Source organism: Eleutherodactylus coqui, chromosome 1 (genome assembly GCF_035609145.1).
Source record: "Eleutherodactylus coqui strain aEleCoq1 chromosome 1, aEleCoq1.hap1, whole genome shotgun sequence".
NCBI lineage: Eukaryota > Metazoa > Chordata > Amphibia > Anura > Eleutherodactylidae > Eleutherodactylus > Eleutherodactylus coqui.
The window spans coordinates 454,481,733-454,494,654 of record NC_089837.1 but is presented as its reverse complement, the minus strand read 5'-3'; the positions used below and the strand labels follow the sequence as shown (position 1 = coordinate 454,494,654).

The 12,922-nt window shown below is 43.3% G+C and overlaps 1 protein-coding gene across 2 annotated transcripts in view; it reads right to left on the bottom strand.

The window, feature by feature from the left end:
- The window catches only part of LIMA1 (LIM domain and actin binding 1), a 51,399-nt gene that overhangs the window by 27,883 nt on the left and 10,594 nt on the right, over positions 1 to 12,922 (bottom strand). Inside the window, exons 3-4 of one of the 2 annotated variants that reach the window (XM_066583954.1) lie at positions 11,781 to 11,826; positions 2,167 to 2,562 (exon numbers count right to left, since the gene is read on the bottom strand). In XM_066583954.1, coding sequence (XP_066440051.1) covers positions 2,167 to 2,562; positions 11,781 to 11,826 — 442 coding nt within the window. The remainder of the gene's footprint in view (positions 1 to 2,166; positions 2,563 to 11,780; positions 11,827 to 12,922) is intronic. The other variant, XM_066583963.1, reaches the window with a different exon arrangement.

The following is a 12,922-nucleotide window of genomic DNA, read 5'->3' as shown; positions in this document are numbered from 1 at the left end:
CTCATGAATTATTTATATAGCGCCAACATATTCTGCAGCGCTTACAGAACAGGGGAGGATAGAAGAAACAAAAGATACAAAAACCCCTGTTAAAGGAAGTAATGGATTGATGGAAACAATATGGGTGAGGGTCCCCTTACACAATAGGCAAGTTTGTGACAAACCTACCTCTTCAGCACAGTCACTTGCCATGGATATGGGGTGGGGATTTCTTCTGACTTTCCCAGAAGGCCCATTTACCCGCAAAGACAATTTTTCAAACGATTGAAAGATTGACAGTTTTAGCAATCATTTTACATAAACTGCTAATGGACACTAACGTCCATTAGCAGTTTGATACCTTCATTTGCATGTAAATGAGCCCCCAGCAGCCCTTTTGAAAATCCCAGCATGTGGTCTGGACTTTACACTCAGCTGAATTGTCCTCACATGGGCTGACGCAGGCTGTCAGCTGAATACAATGTAATCAGCTGCTCCCGTGGAGAACACAGCCTGTGGTCCCTGCCATCTCCTCTGGCTTAACGATTGATTTTATGCTCACCTAAGAATCATCATTCAGCTGATAAGCTGAAGATCGAAGCATTTACACACAAGGATTATTGCTCAAAAGCCATCATTTGAACGAATTTTGAGCGATAGTCATTGCGAGTAAATGGGGCTTCACAGGAGACAGAGGGATCAGGCACATCGAAGATCAATACCCAATCCTTTTGTTCTTCTTGGAGATAAGCCACCAACAGAGCTGTATGGCTGTGGCCTTCTTCAGTGTCTCCATGGAACACACATGGACACTCGGTAGAACAGAGCAGTCATGTGTTTGGAGGAAGGAAGTCGGGGGAAATAGCTGTTGCGAATGAACATTTAATCAACAGCTACCGGTATTGATGGTGTACCAGGAATCTTTAGTATCAATGTGCGATTAAGCAGGCACAAAAACAAAAAAACACCACTACTTTAATTACTAGATTTACATGAAAAAAGTTGGGGAAGTGGAGATTATGTCCTTTATGGTGGAAGTATGCTACCCATTGCTTTAGCAACATTGTAGTTAAACCCACATACATGGTAGTTTATATTAATAAAAGGTTTTCTTCGTGCATTTAATAAATCACAATTTAACCATCTTCCACGACACATGTAGTGACTCAACAGTTAACAGCCCTGTACTGCACTGGATTGTTTTTTTGTGCTTTTAGACTTTTACAGGTTTAAGTCCCAAGCAAACAGTGTAAAGTTTCCCAAAAACGTCATCTGTAGTGTATATTTAAAGTATATGTGCTGCCAATGCACACACAGCAAATGGGACTTTCCTTTCCCCAATGGATGTCAATTTGGTCTCTGTTCAGGTGGTTTCCACCAGGGATTCTCCTTTTTGGCACTGCATGGAATGTGCAAAGAAGCATCCAGTTAAAAAACCCAACTAAAATCCACAATGATAGCCTATGGGGGATGGATAGCAAGTAGCATCCATTAAAACTGTATTAGGTTTGTCATAAACCCAAATTGAAATGAGAAAAAACAAACAGCGTTTTCTAAATTGAAATCCGCTTTACAGGCTGCAACAAAGAGCAAACTATGGAAACAATGTATATTCCTTTTCCATCCAATGTAGTTTAAACACACAGGAAAAGAAAGTGAGCTCACAAGCTGGCTGCTTCCTGATCACAGGCGGCTCAGGCACACTGATTCATTCCCAAAGTGCTGACATGTCCGTTTTCCTACCAGGTGGAAGTTCACCGCAGACATGGATGTTATACACAGAGCGTAATCGCCTTGGAGTAGTTACAGAAACCACAAGAGAGACGGGAAGGGAGGAGGAGGGGGCAGGAGACTTCCAACCTACAGTCATTTCTGTTTTAACTCCACAGCACGGCAAGAATTATGCTGGGGGCTGTAGTTCAACACAAAGGATTAAACAAAATTGGGGCATTCCTGTTATGAAGACTATGTCGTAGCAAAGCCTCCATGTTTTCCTGTGCATCCATGAACAGCTGCATCAGCTCACAAAAGTTTGGCAACCACAGACAAGTCTCGAATGATCAAAGCTCTGCGGATGAATGTGACACTGGAGGGTCTGCGGTCCCAGTCACCACAAGAACAACGCAGATACGGGGAATGACATTAAATACACTGGCGATTTCCTATTATATGCTGCGCAAATCTTACCTTATGGTTGGCAGCTTCACCTTTCTCAAACATCATCTTCAGGCTGTTTAAAGGGACATTAAACTTCTCGATCTTAGGAGAAGGTTCAGGGGTGTCCAACTTAGTCTCCAAGTCTTGTTCCATGCCTTTGACCTCAGTGGAGGAGGAATGAAGTTCTGAGGCACTGGGATAGCGGAAGCGGCTTTGTTCCTGCACTGGAGAACGAGCCTTGGCGATTTCGACCTCGGAAGGGTTAGCAGGGACTGTTTCGGTCTTAGGACTGCTGACTCTCTGCCTTGTGGCAAAGCTGCTACTGTGCTTAGTTTCTGTCCGAGCAACAGGTCCAGGGATCTCCCACTTCCTCCTTAACACGCTCAGGGAGCCTCGATTAAAAGAGGACGGAAGAGTTTCTGTGTTCTAGAGAGAACATAAAGTGGATGAGTAAGGAAATGGCCAAGTCAGGGAAAAGAATATTCTCCAGACGGCAGATACGCATCCAGACAGCTGCTCAGAAAATTTTTGTCTATGCCACATGTAGAAAAGGAGAAAAAAAAATGCATTTAGCCCAGGGGGAATAATAGGCGGAGTAAGATTGGGCAGGAAGTTTAAGGAAAAAAAAAAAAAAAAGGAGGATATCCTTATATGGCCAAACAGATGGAAAGAACAAGGGAAAATGATGAGTGACTCATGTAACAAGGAAGACGACATGAGATGAAGTGCTATACCACTTAGTTACTTTCATTCCCTCGCATCTACTGGCACAAAAGAAAAAAAACAAAAAAATGTACACTAACAAATGTAAAGCATTCCAAATGAAAGAGAAAAAGCTAAAAAAGTACAAGTAATCAGATCAGCATCAGATTAGGATTCAGAGGGGAGCTTGTATCTAGACGTACGTATGATGATAGAAGTTGGAGCAATTAACAAGATGCAAGACCAAAGCAGAACATTATAGAAGATTAGATTAAGCATGGCAAGCAAATTGCCGTATTGTGGGCAAGCAATTTCTGCCAAGAGCAGTGCATTAGATACTAAATGTGCAATTCAGGAAGTGCACAAAGAACCCAAAATGTAAGAAAGGGGGAAGGCAGATTGATGTCCAAGAAAGGTACTACAGGAGTTGGTATACCTGTTTGCGCTGCATGACTGCGGCCTGGCAGAGCTTCCAGCAGGAGTGTAGCTGTAGTGACAGCCTGCCAGGCTTTAAAGAATTAGAGGCGATTAGCAGCTATATCGGGATTGTAACCCTAAGGCTCTCACCTCATGACAGGCCGAAGAAACAGCTCCATCTTTGTTAGCTCAGTGAAAGACAAACGGCAAGGAGCACAGAATAAGGAGTTTTAAGCAGGCTGCTCCGGCTAAAGACAAGTCTAGCAGCAGTACTGGATGAGCAAGATGTGGCTACACCTCTACCTTACGGAAGCCGTTGTCTCCAAGCAGAGACAGCCCTGCAGGTTTATTATGGACCTGTCAGCTCTGCACCGCTGGCCTGGATGTGGGCAGCACAGTGGCAGACATACTGATTTGAGCGGTCTGTCATCTAAACCTCATCCATTAAGTGGCTTGTTTTTTTTCTCTTAAGAAAAAAAAACCAAAACCCCTACTTCACAGATCAGTATAGAGCTGAGCTCATACGACCGTAAGCGTTAAACACAGTATGACATGTTTTACCGCTTTGGAGCTGGCCTACCGAGGCGTATGGACTGCGCATAAGAGCATATCTCCCGCACGCTGTTGTGTGTAGTCCTGGCTTCCTTTGTTTAGATTTCACACTGTCGCTTTGCACATTGGCAGCTTTTATACGCACCGCTGCAAACGTATAGCTCTGATTACGTACTCAGTGAACAGTGGGCTCTATCGCACGAAATATATAGTAAAATAGGACATGCTGCGTTCTGTTTTGAGAGCGTATTGCGCACAACTAATATTCACAAGTGTGAATGGATTAGAGAAAATCAGTGTACTTTCATTGACTCCATTCACCGCGTGTAATACACAGTAAAAATTACCATTGTGTGAGCCTGGCCTAAGTGACAGACCGCTGAAATCAGTGTCAGCATCCTGTGCTGCCTGCAGTCAGCTGTAGTAGTGCAGACCGGACAGTTTCCCTTTAAGGGTATTATCATAGAGGTTTAACAAATATAGCTCCATTCCTCTTAACAGGGCTGCTTTAGCCGTAGGCACACGGATCTCTGCATGCCCCATTCACATGAACAGGACAAGCAACCCACAGGTTTGCTACATGCAATTACCATTATGCGCTGTTGACAAGGTGTATTTTTGTTAAAGATTTGGATGTTCGTTTCACAGTTTAGCATTCTATTGAAGGTTATGAAAATCCACATTGGAGGAGAGAAAAAAAAAAAAGGGTGTCAATTCTGACTAAAACTTCATGCAGTTCCACCTAAAAATCTGCACAACCCAGACGCAGATTAAAATGACAGAGCTGCGTTTTAAAATTCAGTATGATCTGACCATCACCGTGTGAATGAGGCCTTACAGTAGCTAGTCCTAAACTAGAGCTTCAGATGCCATAAAGACCCCTTTGCACCTAAAGTTAGTTTTAAAAACAGGAAAGAGCACATTAGGCATCACCTGGAGGCAGGTTTTTGGTAGTGGGTGATTTGCTTCCCCGCCCCCCGTTACTATAGGTAGTTGGCATACTTGGAAAAGTCTTTCACAATAAAAGATGTGCACCGTGGGCATTGGCAATTCTAAAAAAGGTTGCCGGACAATGCTGATGTAATTTGAACAAAATTCACAGATAAAACCGAAGGCGGAGGGGGCTAAAAAAAAAAAAAAAAAATCTGTACAGTATAGAAAGTTAGAAGTTTAAAGCTCCAGGACCCAGAGGCAAGATGTGAGGTACAGCTACCACCCTCGTCCATCAAGTGTAATAGTGATTGCTAGTGTTAGTCTATTATATATCATTTTAAGAAAAAGTGCACATTTGCATAAGACTGTTCTGTCTAGCGCCTTTTTTCTATCCCAATGTTCCATTATCCATATGTACCCAGACCCAGGATTATACTGCAAGCTTCAGCTACAGAGAAGCCTCTCCCTACATCATTCCGACTCCGTATTCAAGCAACTAGTTTAATGCTTCAGTGTTTACTGAAAGGGGTTGTTTTAAGATTGTCCCCCACTTTAAATCAGCTCCAATAAAAAGAAAACATTTCTAATGAGAAAAATCTTATTTTGCCAAGCTGTAGGTGATCAAATAAAGGCCCTTTGAGACTGAGGGATTTATCATTCAAAGTGAATGTCAGCGCTCGCTCATTCATACCACCAGACAAACTGTTCACTGCAAGTGAATGAGAAGGACTGCTAATCGTTCAGTTAAAATACAGATCATTCAAACGAGCCCAAGATGTTCATGATTGTATGAAATGAACGATAAGTGAATAACTTCATTGTCTGAAGAATTGTTAAAATCCGAATGATCTAGCCATCTTCTGAACACTCATCATGTCTAAACACACCTTATGAAAGCCTCACTTTTAAAGCAATCAGTCTGGCCAGGATTACAATGCCGTGTCCTCTTACTCATCACCCCCCACGGCCTCAGGAAGGTCTGTCACCTCTGCAGAGTGATAATGTCATGGGCTCAGAAGCCCTGCAGAGAGGAGTGCAGTACAATGGCCTCCTGCAGCTTCTCACAGCTCCAGGCTGACTGATGAAAGGTCCATTTCCCAGAAGAGATACATCAAGCTCCTGGGACTGATGTGCTCTAAATTGGGGTTTTCCACTCTCTTCATTTAACAATGGACTGGGAAACTACCAGAGATTCAAAGCTTTCATTCCCTTATGTCTGAGTTGTCAGCAGTAACCTCAGAATGCCAGTAAATTAGTTAGCAACTAGATGCACTCAAAACAGGCAAATACATGTGATGCAAATGAATAAGGAGGCCTTGTTCACATCACATTAGCATCCTATATATGGCCTACACACCAAATATCTGCAAAGCTATATTCACCCAAGAGGCAAAAAAAGTGTCTTTTTGGCCTCCAGCAAATATAAAGGGTGATGCAAGAGTCAAGAAACATTAAGGCTGCTTGTCCATGGGTAAGTGGTCATTGCATGACGCACTTTCTATAGGCCAACTACGGAAAGCGCAGCCTGACGTCCACGAGCGAAGAATCCTAGCGATTCTCCGCTTGCAGGATTCAAGTCGTGGTATGCCGCAATAAGCTGTCAGTTCTTCCCCTGCTCCCCCGCGGCAGAATCTTACTAGTGATATTCTGCCTCGGCCCTGGATAGGCCGCCTTGGACATTAAATTTAATGTCAGGTTTGACATAATGATTAACCACTGCACCCTCAAGATCGATGGAAGCTTGGAGAGGATAGGCCACGTGTTTGTATGAATCCCTACACATGAAATAAAGGTTATTAGATTCCTCAGACTTAAAATTTTTTTAAACTGCTAAAATAGGATGAGGTGGGGCTGTTATTTTTAATGTGATGCAACTACGAAACAAGTTGGAGAACAGTTCTCTCAATGAGCTGTAAAGGGTTTCATTTTACTGTGTTTCCTCAAAAATAAGACCCCGTCTTATATAAAATTGTTGACCCAAAAGAGGCATTAGGTCTTATCATACTTACCTAGTAGGCTTGGTCTGGGTCCCTCTGGCTGATCACCGGAACTCCAGCGTGCTTTTTGCAGTCCTCGGCCGCCCACAGATCGCTTCCTGGTTAGGGGATTAATAAATTCCACCTCTAGGAAGCGATGGTTCTGATTGAGCTACGCCTGAGAACCAGCCAGCCAATCAATGAAGCACTTAATGAACCAATGCGACAGATGTGATTGGCTGAGCAGCGCTCAAAGAACCAATCAATGCAGCGCTCAAAGAACCAATCACAGCCATTGCAGTGGGTAGGCAGGATTTATAAATTGGCCAATCAATGCTGCGGCTCAGCCAATTCATAAATACCAACTCAGGGGCAGGAATTTTGTATTGAGATGGATAGGCCAGTTTTTGAGGGGGTCCATGACAAAAAACGATTACTTAGATCTGCTTCAACACGGTTTATCCTATCATCCAGGATTAAGGATATTTTCAACAAGATGAGGTGGCAGCAGGACAGAACCCAGACTGATTAGGCACTCTGTTCGTGACTGGTTAGACGAGATGTTTGCAAAGCGTTGGATAGGCAGTCGTGGGCCAGTGCACTGACTGCCTCACTCCCTGAATCTTACCCCACCTGACCTTTTCCTTTGGGTCCATCTTAAAGGATTAAGTGTGGGTGTATCCCAAATCCAGTGCCAACAAATTGAAGCTTGCCATCACTGAGAAATGCAATCACATTCCAGTTTGAATGTTTAAATCAATCATGAGCGTGTAATGGTTGATCATTGTGGAAAATGGACAGATTAACTCTGAATTTTTAGTACTAGTATGAAACCACTTTAATTGTCACAAATGGAAATGAAAATTCAAACTACATTTGCACCACCCTGTACATAGATATACTCACTTAGAGTCTATAGAAAAGCATAATCTACTACACTTTTATATGTGGAGGCATTCCACTGAGCATCATAGTAGAACCTCAAATCACTTTGACTTCTGGAATAATCTGTCCAGGTAAAGCTGCTTTAGAGCAAATGAAACAGGGGGGAAAAAACACGTACACTGTAGAGGCAAAAGCAAGATAACCCCCAAAAAGGGAATGTTTTGGTAGGTGGTAGCCACAGTTACCTTTTTCCTTATCCTGAGTGATTCTCCTAGTCACTGCCGATAGTATGAGGTGGTACTTGCAGCCCAATCGGGTTGTCCTGCCCCTCTAGGATGGTACTTTTTTTTGCAATGTCTCCAGAGCATGGAACAGATACCAGGACATGGGCCACTGCAAGAGGAGAGCTGGACAGGGCTGTAGAAGGGCACTGATCCAGCATCTGCTCTTCTGTGCAAGGAGGAACAAGAGGAACACTGCCAGATCCCTACAAAACGACCTCCAGCAGGCTACTGGACTGCAGGTTTCTGACTTAACAGAGGGTGACTTGATGGTGACATGACAGTCAACAACTTGTAGTGGGACTTGTGCTTCTCCCCAACATGGTGCAGCTTGAATGGCATTGGCCAATTCTGGGCAACTAGGAATCCAGCCCTCAACTGGTTGATGAATTTGGTTTCCATTGACCATTAATACTTTATTTTGTAAGTTAAACAGGTTTCTAATCTGTGGAGATTTTCTACTAAAAAACACTTTGGATCTCAAAGAAAAAATAAAAAAAATAAATTCAAACGCTCCCTTTATACATATATTTTTTTACCATGCGAGTCATTGGCTACAGTGGCATACATCAAAAGCTTCTGTATAAAGGAGACTTAAAGTAGTGTTCTAGAACTAAAAGGTTAGGCCGGCTCAGATTCTGCATACGCGAGTCCGCAGCAGAATATGGCGCTGTCCCCGGCAGGCAACCCTACGTACCAGATTTCTTCTGTATGGCTGCAGTGGCTTGCTGTCTGGCATGCGCGCTAGTTTTTTTTCCCCCTCCAACTCTTGTGTTTCCCCAAACTATTGCTAGGCGAAAATGCGGGTACCCGCGACCTATTCGCAATGTTAAGTAGTTCTGTATGGCAGCTCAAGGGTCCAATACAGGCTGGATTCAAAGTTTTGTAAGTCATTGGAAACTGTCAATTTGTTGACAAACCAAATTTCTGATGATTTCACTGAGCTCCTATTGGATAATACTGTGCCATACAGCAGTGCATCCTAGTCAAGGATCTCGTTACACTAGTACCAGCGTTTTTGGTGGTGCAATGCACCACTTACTAATGTAATATAGCAAAAGGAATTTGAGTTGGTCACAGGTCCTAAGCCAGCAGAGTTGGACAGCAGCCATGTGCTTACAGGACCTGGGATGTCACCACGATGTGATCAGTCATGGGGGTTGAGCTCTGCCCCTGATCACATGACTGGCAGGTCCTTTAAGCACATAGCTGCTGCCAGGCTCTGCATGTTTCAGGTCCTCTGTCAGTCATGTGATCAGGAAGGGGGGGGGGGGGTCTTAGAGCCCAGGTAACTGATCACATGATGGTGACAGCACCACATGTAACTCACAGACAAGTGGCAGTTAGTATTTTGATGGCGCTTACATCAGTAAATGCCTTTCTAAACAATAAGCTATGACAATAGAATATGGATTACATAAGCCATTCATTCTGTCAATTTTTATGAAAATCATTGAAGAAATAGAACTGGCTTCAGGAGTAGATCCCAAACTCTCTCACTCTGGTATACACACACTGACAAGTCTTTCCATAGTGAATATATTTGAAGTTATTTGAGAACAACCCTGAAGAGCCAAGTGAAAGTAAGTTAATAAAGCCAGAAGAAAATGCGTATGATCAACCCATGAAGATAAAACAGAGGATAGACATGAGGAAGAAGCACAGAATATCGGTTCAGAAATCACATACTCAGTGATAATGTATAAAAACGGAACAGATGGTGGATTATTCTTGCAATAGAGAAAAAAAAGTAAAGGTTACAGATATTAATTCATTAAAAGATTACAAGATAAATTTAGCATGGTTTAAAGGGGTATTCCAGGACGTTTACAATGACTACCTATCCTGAGCATAGGTCATCAATATTTAATTGATAGGGGTTCACCATTCTATTGATTGACCTCTGACACACCGCACTGACAGCAGACCATTGTTGTCAGGGCCGGAAGTGTAATAAGACAGCTTCATTCACATTGAAATCAATGGGAGCGATGCATCCTATTATACTTCTGTGGTCAGAGATAATAGGAGGCATCCCACTGACTTCAATGGGAATGAAGGTGTATATTACCGTTGCGGCATGCATAATATGGGGAAGTTGGGTTGAAAATCTATGGGCTGACGTATGGTATCAGTGTACTTACTTCGCAAACTACATTAGTCTAAATGTATTGTGTGTCCTAATAGATTAAATAGGATGTAAAATCCTCCCACTAGCTCCTACTTTGACTAGGGCTGGAGGCACTCCGTATTTTATCAGAAGCATCTCTCATTGCCACCCTGCTCTTTGATGTAGAGTTTACATTCCCAACAAAAGACTTTCCACTCAATCACCATAACCAATTTCTACATTTTCTGAGGAGCACGGACAAAAGGAGTTTAACTTGTTTTTTTTTTCTTAAAAGACTGAACTGTCATTTTTTTTTGTGACTCAACTAAGGCCTTTCCAGAAGAAACTATAAAAGTACAATTTACATACAGTGTACTGTGAAAGGAAATGACCTTTAATGGAAGGCTGAATATACAAAAGGGTGAAAAGGTTATATCCATCAGTCTCTGCTTCAGATTTATTTTAATTGGTAGGAACTCCTGAGTCATAAGATACAAGAATGCATCTGTGTCCTCCTGACAGACCCCTAAAAGCAGTCAGAGCTAAAGGCCGATTCGCACACAACTTTTGAGCGATAATAGTGTGTAAATGCGTGCCCATCATGCACTTTGTTAAAAATCAGTCGTCCCTGATAAAAGGGACCGCATGCATGCAGAGTTCTCCGCAGGTAGCACTGATAACATTCGTTCAGCAGCTGTCCCGCTGGAAAACAGCAATGTATTTAGAGAACAGACCACCCACTTTTCTCTAAATACATGCAAATGAAGTTAGTAGCTAATGCAAAATGATAGCTCAAAACTGTCAGTTTCTGACTAATTTTGAGCGATCTATGCGTGTAAATGGACCTTAAAACTTCAGTGTGCAGATAAGTGGATAACACCCACCCACACCCCTCTTAAAGGGGTTGTCTCGCGAAAGCAAGTGGGGTTATACACTTCTGTATGGCCATATTAATGCACTTTGTAATATACATCGTGCATTAAATATGAGCCATACAGAAGTTATTCACTTACCTTCTCTGAGCTGGCGTCCCCGTCTCCATGGCTCCGTCTAACCTCAGCGTCTAATCGCTTGATTAGACGCGCTTGCGCAGAAGGGCCTTCTGCCTTCGGGTTTGTCTGGCAGCAGCGGCTTTCTGGCTCCGCCCCCTTCATCGCGTAATCGCGTAGCTCCGCCCCGTGTGCCAATTCCAGCCTCCTGATTGGCTGGAATCAGCACGCGTGATGGGGCGGAGCTACGCGATGGCGCGTAAAAGGGGCGAAGACAGAACGCCGCTCGTGCCAGACCGAGCCGAAGGCAGAAGACCTTTCTGTGCAAGCGCGTCTAATCGGGCGACTAGACGCTGAAGTTAGACGGAGCCATGGATACGGGGACGCCAGCAACGGAGTGGGTAAGTGAAGAACTACTGTATGGCTCATATTTAATGCACGATGTATATTACAAAGTGCATTAATATGGCCATACAGAAGTGCATAACCCCACTTGCTTTCGCGAGACAACCCCTTTAAGAGTCCCACCACTCCAGTTCCAGCAGCTCTTATAGCAGTCATGTGGTGCTCACTGAACAGCTGCATCCAATCAATGGCCTCAGCACTCACCTGCCATTCATGCACATGTAACTGCTCACTGGCTCCAAGAGTCAGATGATTGCTACATGACTACTAGAGCAGCTTATTTAAGAGAAGAGTACTGCCCCCTTTCCCCCCTATTCATTTATCTGTACTCTGAAGTTTTAAATCTCAGAAAACTGAATGCACACCTACTACTCCAGAAAAAAATACTACTTACAGTTCTCTTCTTATCCTGGCTGGCTTCTTCTGCCGCTTTCTGATATCTGTAGAAGAGGGGAGAGAAAGAAAAAAAAGTCATGTAAAGTTTACCAAAGGTTTCAAAAAAGTGAAAAAAAGCAGCCGACATACTCATTGGCCACTGCTGTATGCTCCCAGTTTGAGCTCCATCAGTTCAGTTTCAGTGTTGATTTTTCTTTCCCTACTGCCCTGCTGTTTGCAAACTATATACTATCCTATGTGTAGTGGCCAGGACTTCCTGTCCCACACCGCCTCGCACAGCACCAATCAGCTGCAAAGCATCCACATGTAGTAACAGGAGTTGGACATTTATCAAAGCATCAGCAACAATTGTATGCAATATCATATACAGTCCTGCAGACCCCTATTGATATCCCAATGTCTGCACGCCTATCCAACAGCAGAGCTGAGACTGGCAGCAGAGGCCTGCTCAGTCTGAGTGCAGGGATCCAGCACTGCGAAGACAGGGCTGTCACTAGAGAAGTCAAAACAGGCAGTCCATGTAAAGTTTCTGGAAAGGAAGTTTCCGGTAAATATACAAGTGAATATTCACCTCGTCTCATTTTAGATCACAATTAAGGTTTTTTTTTCCTTTTTTTAGGTCAGCTACATTGACTGCACAGAACTCATGAACTCCCGGCATATTATCTAAAATTGAAATTCCCCTCCTCGTGAATGACCGTGATATTTCCATGCAGGTGATAACGGGAAAGTCCCAGAGTTTTTGACTTTCCAGAACCAAAAAGACATAAGTTACAGGAAGACCAACAACCTTATTTATGCTGATCACACTAATGGAAAGGATTCACAAGAATAAATCTAATTTTTATAATCAGCATTAAAGCCAGATCGGCTCAGACAGGCCAGGCCTCACCAGCAATGGATATCCATTCTAAGGGTCATGTACCTACAGCGTGGGTAGTATACCGTTGCCAATGTCCAATTTGCCTCAGTCAGCTACAGTCCCCTCTAGGAGCACATTTTTCCTTCCACACCCCAACCTTTGTCACAAAGGACTCCTGTCTACGTATAACATCCTGTGCTTATCTACATATGGAGGAATGCCATATCAAGAACTGAGCCGCCTGTGGTACAGGAATGGATAAACATGGCTGCCTTCTT